Raw genomic sequence first — 7,500 nt, 5'->3', positions numbered from 1 at the left:
CACGTAGTGTTTATTTCGAAAAAGAAAATACCTGGAATGATTTCTGTGTTTGTGTCTCTCTCGCCAGATGCCTTCGATACAGAGTTGATGTGCCAGACACTGAAGGACATTGTAGACGGAAAAGTTGTGGAGATTCCAACATACGACTTCATCACACATTCCAGGTGAGCGAACTCTGAAAGCGAAATACTGGAGAGAAACAAACAAACAAACAAAAAACCTAAACAGATCAAATAATTCTTGTCCTGAAAACCTTCCATAATGAATTAGCTAAGATTACAACACAGCAAGTTACATATGCTGCACATAAGGTTGTGTTAAATAGCCAAGGTTAAGCCAATCAAAACACTCGGCGTCAGTCTGAACGTGCGAACTGAACCGAACTAACAACCACAAGCAGGTTTAAGACAGGACAGAGGATATGAATAGAAATAGAATCAGTTTGAAACAGAATTTTGTAACATTCAACACTAACAAAACCCCTTTGTGCCGAAATAACGCGTTTCATGAGTTGTTTAGGATACAGGCTTAAAGTGGTGCTGTATTCCAATCAGGAAAGAAACAGGAAATGAACACCAGGAGTTTTTCTAAAGTATTTTCTATTTGGTTTTCTATTGTGTTACTGGTCTGGAAACTCTCCCTTAAACCTTGCTCTTTGCCATAAATGTCAGCATGACTAGCATTCCTTTGTGAATAAGACTTTTGTCTGCAGTTATAGAAATAAAAGATGTCATGTCATTTCAAAGTTTATTTGATTTGGCTGCCATCTTTGGAGTAGAACTGAAAATAAACAAATAAATAAATAAATAAATAAATAAATAAATTGAAAACACCACCACCGATTTCATCAAGTTTTGAAGTTTCTACGATTAAATATAGCATGTATGAGAAGACCAGCGAAATGGTGGGCTTATATTTGTAATTTGAGCAAATAAATAAAGTGTGGGTGTGTCTGGGTGTGTGTGTGTGTAGGTTACAAGAGACGATCTGCGTGTATCCGGCTGATGTTGTTCTTTTTGAAGGAATTCTGGTCTTCTACACACAGGAAGTCAGAGATATGTTCCATATGAAACTGTTTGTGGATACAGACTCAGATGTACGTCTGTCACGTAGAGGTATACACACAAACATACACACACACACACACACACACAAATTTGGATTACTTGCTAGCATGTTATTTGCCTCTCTGTCTCACATGTGTGTATGTTGTTTGCAGTTCTTAGAGACATGAGGAGAGGTCGTGACTTGGAACAGATCCTTACACAATACACCACTTTCGTTAAACCAGCCTTTGAGGAATTCTGCTTACCAGTGAGAAAACACACACAGGAACACACATGCACACACAGGAACACAATACCCTTGCTTGTTCATGCAGTTATCAGGCAGCACACTGCATTTATTGAATATTAAAGTAAAAGGCAGGAGGCAGAGCCGGAGGTTGCAGAGGTGAAGATGCTGCGATGTGGCACACAAAGGGAGAGAGTTGAGATTGAGATGGTTTGGCAATGTACAGAGGAGGGATAGGGGGTATATTGGGGGAAAAAATGCTGATGATGGAGCGACTGGGCAAGAGACCGGGAGAAGAGGAAGTGGATGTGGTGAAGGAAGACATCCGTGTCACATGTGACAGAGGAAGATGCAGAGGACAGATGGTGATGGAGAAAAATGATTTGCTGTGAGCTGGAAGAAGAAGAAAAAGAAGAAGGTGAAAGACCTTGTTTAAGCTGCTGTTGTTGACCCTGTTGAAAAGTTGTTGTAATACTGTACGAATTTACAGAATGTCCTGTTTTACCTAATGGTCATTGATGCTGACATGGCATTAAAAGAACAATAAATAAACCCTTTCATGTAGATACAGTTCAAGAGCTTCAGTAATGAGAACTGTTGAACTCCTGGGAGGTTCACACACAACAGTGTCTGTGGTCAGGTCTGTGAGTGGAAATGCCTTGATGAGAAGGTTATTATTACTCTAATAGCCACTCTTTACAGCCGCGCTGAACACAAAAGCAACTCCATCCCAAAACATGATGCAAGATTGACATAAGGTTCCTGTTCTTGGCTAACAGGCGTGGAAATTGATGGTCATTTGCTGTTATTAATTCATTAATAAATTAGTAATTAGCAATTGTCTTTTTTTTTATCTCTATTTTTGTTCTTTATTCCTTTCTTTAATGTGTGCTTTCTTTTAGACCAAGAAATATGCAGATGTGATAATACCTCGTGGAGTAGACAACATGGGTAAGTGATAAAGATTAAGAAAAAAAACAAACATCTGTGAAGTAAAAAGACAGCTGATTACAGCTTGATGTCCCACTTTCTGTTCCACTTTCTGCCTTCAATCATTTTTTTGGTGCATTTCTTCTTGTCTATGCTCTCCCTTAGAAATGTTTTCACACATCACACTGTCTCCTGGTTGTCTCCTACTTCTCTCTCTGTCTTAGTGGCGATTAATTTGATTGTGCAACACATCCAAGACATCCTAAATGGCGATATCTGCAAGTGGCAGAGAGGAACAGCTAACGGTAGCCCCCTCGAGCAGACCTTAAAGAGGCACGTGGACGAAGCGAGGGAGAGCCATGAAGGAGGCGGCTCCAATCCCATAAAACGACCCCTGCTGGAACCTAGCACGCGGCCACATTAACACCTAAACAACCCCCACCCCACCCCACTACCACCCCTTCCAAAGGGAGGTGTTTTAAATGTGGGAATATTTTTAAAACTTGAACACTAGAAAAACATTTGCATGCTTTCAACCACATGTAAAGACATGCTGACACACACACATGCACACACACTTTAGCAAGTGTTAGTGTTCTGGTTAAGTATTTTACTCAGTCGTATTGTTCATGTAGAAATACGGGAGGTGATTTTATTTAATTCAACCATTCTGTGAGAAGCTGTATTAATAGGAGTGTGTTTATTTATATATATATATATATATACACACACACACACACACACACACACTGTACATACAAATGGGAGCTTTTTAGTTTGAATTTCTATATTGGAATTTTAACGACAAATGTACAAATCAGATGCACAGACAGTTTCCGAACCGTCAGCTAATTCTACTTAAAATATATATATTTTTTAATTATCACAAATCAATCAATAGGAAGAAAATACGAGTCTTAATGTTACGCCGACTTGTTCCATTTTTCTTTGAGGTTTTTCCGTTCACATGACGAAATGCTTCGGTACAACAATTTCTGCTTTATGCACGTTATACGTCCACGTTTCTTATTTCACTTTAATTAACATTAAAGACCTTTAGACCTAATCAGAAATACCCCAGTGCCGGTCATGCTTGTGTATATTACATCTAAATCGTGTGAACTCATTTTAGGATACATCTATTTCAGGGACCAAAAGTAATTAGACAAACGATCATTAATGCTCAAATCTTCGCATAATGGTTTTCATGCTTAATGTTTTCCAGCTCCTTTGAAATCGCCTATTCACAGTGTCAGCATCACATGTTTTGCCTGGAATCATGACTAAATGTCATTCATCCATCAAACATCTACAGTTTTTACCATTTACAGTTTTAGTCAGAGGGAAAAGAAAGTCTTGCTTCTGCCAAGGAAAACTGCAATGTGTTGGCGACAAAGACATCATGCATACTGATAAGAGCAACAGCCGTTATCTGTCCGCACTTTGGACACCCCTGGTTTAAAATAACCTCCTACTTTAGGTTTTGTCAGAGAGAGATTGCATCAGTGTGCATTCTCATCGGTTTAATCGACATGCCTTGCACTTTGTACGTCGAAGTACGTAATGTTTATAGATGAAACGTGTACAGCAAGTTTATCTTAACGAAGCACCTGAAAATCATGCAAGAGATCGTGGAGTATCAGCCTAGATTTAATCCTTGTTCTACTGAAATTATTAATGTTAAACCGATTTTATTGGTTTTTATACCAATAAACTATTATATAGACTTGATTTTTGTAATTACACTTCATTAATCAGTTGTGTTCTTGTCTGTTTTCATAAAATGTGAATCCTTGAAAAATATTTAACTCAATCCTTTAATTTTTTTTTAATGAAATGTCTGAATTTTAAGTATTTTAAATAAATTATTGAATTAAAAAGTATTCAATTTTTTTAAAGAAATATCAAGAATACGATAACAGGAACAGGCGTTACATGAACTGCATCACACCACACTGTTATTCTCCCACAACACACTAATATCTCATGTTTTAAGTGTGATGTAATTGAACTACTGTAAAATATTACTATTAAAACTGGGCAATTTAAAAGCGTCCGCTTCAAATCTGTTGGGATTGAGTGCACGTGCATGAGCGTGCACACACACATACGTGCACACACGTATATAGAAAGAGTAGTTTTATTTAGGGAGAAAAGCACAATATGTGGTGAGCATAACAAAAGTAATTCCCAGGAGTCAGTAAACAGAAGTGACAGTCAGACATGCCTGCATTTGTGTGCTCACACGAACACACACACACACACATACACACACGCAACAGCACTTACAAGTTGCAAACATTCTTGCAAGTGCACAACCATACAGACACATGTACAGAGATCACAGCATGTTCAGTCCTTGTGTTTTTGCTTTTTTGTTTCTTTTTTTTAGTGCATAAACTTACTTTAAAATAAAAAGAAAAAGATCTCTTATTTATATATGAGGGGAATACGCACCTGTACATCATTATAAGCTTATTATCATATACAATACATCACACACAGACAATGCCAATAAAAGGAGAGTTAAAAAAAACACCACCACTCAAATGTCACTAAGTCTGTTGCCTGGCAACATGAGTCAGGAGTGTGTTTGTGATGGAGCTGGAGTAACTACTCCATAAACATGGCAAATAAGGGGGCCATACACACACACACACACTTTGCATGTTTTTTCCCTTTTCCTTTAAACCCTGCTTTATACTGAACAAGGAGTTCCAGCAGCAGGGCATTGTGGGTAATCCCGACCTTCTGTTGAGCTTCTTTAGTGTTCATCGCTGATGTAGACAGTGATTCACAGCAAGCGCTTCTAGAGTCTTTCTCTTTCTCACATAAACACACACACATTCACACACAAATATACAAGTCCTGTGTGTGTGTGTGTGTGTGTGTGTGTGCATATATATTAGTATATTACTCATCTCTTGGGGAATATTGCCTTTGTTCCACACTGTTCATTAAAACCTTGCATGTGTTTTTGTCCTCTGAACACTCCAGGTTTCCTGTCATTCCCTCTGCTCTCTGGAAAAGTTTTCTGGAGACTTTTTCTCTCGCTCTAGGTTTTCTCGTCGCGCTCAGTCCGGCGCCGTGTGATGTTGCGTGGTTTGATCTTCAGTGAAAGTTCCCACAATGCCTCCTCGGCCAGGTGGTCGCTGAAGTCGTTGAAGAATGCCACAATGTCGTCGTTCCTCTTCAGATCGTAGTGTCTGTGCACGGGACAAGCGGAGAAAAAAAACTATTTCAAGCAAATGAATGAACATCGGTATTTCATTAGCTAATACAGATTAGTATTCAATTTGACAGTAGATAGCATGAAAAATATAAGGAGAACATAAACATGAGAAAACCGATCTTATAGGTCTGAATGGATGCTTTACAGGCATTTTAAGAAATTTGTCGTGTATAGAATAGAGAGGCATTGAGATTCTTTGAGAGCCACACACACAAAGAGGAAGTGGGAGAGTGAAGGCCACTCACACTTGTTGGAAGCGCCTCATGCTGTCCAGGATGTTGAACTGTTGCCAGCGCTTGGAGAAGTTCACTTTCCCGTCAAGCAGGTCTGGATTTCCCAGATGTACGAATGTCAGGTCCTGCAGGATCAACCCGCTGAGCAAGAGATACAGAGAGAGACCTATGAGTTTATTTATTATAGATAATGCTCATTTCCATGGACTGCTGTTGTGGTGAATATAATAAAACAACACCTTAGGTAGACTGGTATACACACAAATACACTAAATCCTGCATAAATTGTTTTTTAATCACAGATTTAACAGTGGAGTTGAGACACTTCATACACACACAGAATTATATGCTGCACCTTAATGAATGACATCTTGCTCTTCATACAGTGACTCCCACTGGGGTTGTAACACACACATACACACACACACACACTCACAGGTAAGGGATGCAGGGAGGCTCCACATCAGCCAATGCTGCTCTATAAGCACGAAAGGAGGATGAACTGTCAATCAAAGTGCAGTACTCCTCCAACCCCTGAGAAAGATGCAGAAAAAGAACGATGCGATTTATTGTCATGTGATTTAAACATATATTTGTTCAGCACGCTACAGAACAACACGTTTACAAAACGACTTTACGCTGTCGCGTATCCGGTATCGATCGTTACGCTTCTAGCACCTGAATACGTTGTTATCACGGCTATTTAATTAAAAATACCATTACAATGATCACATATGAAGTTGTTCAATCTGACCTCAGATGTCTGCTTCTGCCACTCCAGCCTCCTGATTGGTGCAGAGTCCAAAGCTGACAGGATGGCCAGGTACGAGTTAAAGTTGTTCAACTTCCTCAAGTGCTGAAGACGTGGATACAAATATCCGTGTTAAAAGAGCTACACAGAAAATAAAATCTGTAGATATAACATTTAAGCCAAAGTCTGGAGTGAAATTCTCATCCAAGTGTATTTTAATGAGGCTCTGAGGCAGGAGACTGAAATTAATTCTCTGCTTTCTTGTGTGTGTTTTTTGTTTTGTTTTTTACCTTCATGATCTTGATGAATTTGAGCAGAAGTTTCTCTCTGTCCTGAGCTTTCTCCTGCTGTATGATTATTGAGCGCACCCTGTTGGACGCAACGTATATAATGAGAAGATAAGAAAACCAGTAAACCGTTGCTTAATCAGACGAAGGCTCAAAACATCATTAAGAATGAAATACGAAGGACTTCTTGTCGGTAAATCATGTGCCTAATGAGACGGAAGAGAAACTGCAATTGTGGAGTATATCTTATTATACCTACAGCAACATCTTTTTTATAGCTACGATAAGAGAGAACATTGGGAATAAACATCTCTGGACATTCCGTCAGTGTCGATGTAGCTATAAACAAATCTAAAGTATGGTATGTTGTAATAATAGATAATCACAGCACTCCACTGTTAATGTCTTGATGTGTTTTATTCCTAATTTGACACAATTCCTCAATGTGCTGTTTACTTAGTATTTTTCCTAGTGTAGTTTTTTACACAAATTCATGCACATCAAATCTTATTGTGATGATTGGTAATATAAATAACCCAAGTTGTTGTTGTCACAGCAATGAAACTACCTAACCCCAAGCAAAAAAACATCACAAATCACCAATAAGCACTGGATCAGGACCAGTGTTGGCACCTTGTTTATGGCTAATGGATAAAACAGTCCTATCTACAACCAGCACGGTGTTAACATTTACTGAATACAGTGTAGTGTGCAGGGGTAGTGTACCAATAGCTCATGTTGTTAAAGTGCTCTGTAAACTGAGTCAGATTAGGA

The 7,500-nt window shown here is 38.8% G+C and overlaps 2 protein-coding genes across 10 annotated transcripts in view; one reads left to right on the top strand and one right to left on the bottom strand.

The window, feature by feature from the left end:
- Nucleotides 1-3,370, top strand: part of uck1 (uridine-cytidine kinase 1) — a 6,703-nt gene extending 3,333 nt beyond the window's left edge. For 2 of the 3 annotated variants that reach the window (XM_027179701.2, XM_027132548.2), the window contains exons 3-7: nucleotides 68-164; nucleotides 973-1,115; nucleotides 1,220-1,314; nucleotides 2,196-2,244; nucleotides 2,448-3,370. In XM_027179701.2, the coding sequence (XP_027035502.1) occupies nucleotides 68-164; nucleotides 973-1,115; nucleotides 1,220-1,314; nucleotides 2,196-2,244; nucleotides 2,448-2,647 (584 nt within the window). In that variant the 3' untranslated portion in view covers nucleotides 2,648-3,370. Of the gene's footprint in view, nucleotides 1-67; nucleotides 165-972; nucleotides 1,116-1,219; nucleotides 1,315-2,195; nucleotides 2,245-2,388 lie in introns of all 3 variants that reach the window. The other variant, XM_047805481.1, reaches the window with a different exon arrangement.
- A 977-nt stretch (nucleotides 3,371-4,347) lies between these two features.
- The window catches only part of rapgef1b (Rap guanine nucleotide exchange factor (GEF) 1b), a 39,417-nt gene continuing 36,264 nt past the window's right edge, over nucleotides 4,348-7,500 (bottom strand). For all 7 annotated transcript variants that reach the window (XM_047805478.1, XM_047805475.1, XM_047805474.1 and 4 more), the window contains 6 exons: nucleotides 7,453-7,500; nucleotides 6,730-6,808; nucleotides 6,443-6,544; nucleotides 6,125-6,222; nucleotides 5,701-5,829; nucleotides 4,348-5,429 (listed from right to left, as the gene is read on the bottom strand). The exon at nucleotides 7,453-7,500 is cut by the window's right edge and continues 47 nt beyond it. In XM_047805478.1, coding sequence (XP_047661434.1) covers nucleotides 5,279-5,429; nucleotides 5,701-5,829; nucleotides 6,125-6,222; nucleotides 6,443-6,544; nucleotides 6,730-6,808; nucleotides 7,453-7,500 — 607 coding nt within the window. In that variant the 3' untranslated portion in view covers nucleotides 4,348-5,278. The remainder of the gene's footprint in view (nucleotides 5,430-5,700; nucleotides 5,830-6,124; nucleotides 6,223-6,442; nucleotides 6,545-6,729; nucleotides 6,809-7,452) is intronic.

The sequence above is a fragment of the Tachysurus fulvidraco genome, chromosome 21 (assembly GCF_022655615.1).
Source record: "Tachysurus fulvidraco isolate hzauxx_2018 chromosome 21, HZAU_PFXX_2.0, whole genome shotgun sequence".
NCBI classification, from domain to species: Eukaryota; Metazoa; Chordata; class Actinopteri; order Siluriformes; family Bagridae; genus Tachysurus; species Tachysurus fulvidraco.
This window is presented reverse-complemented; position numbering and strand designations above follow the sequence as displayed.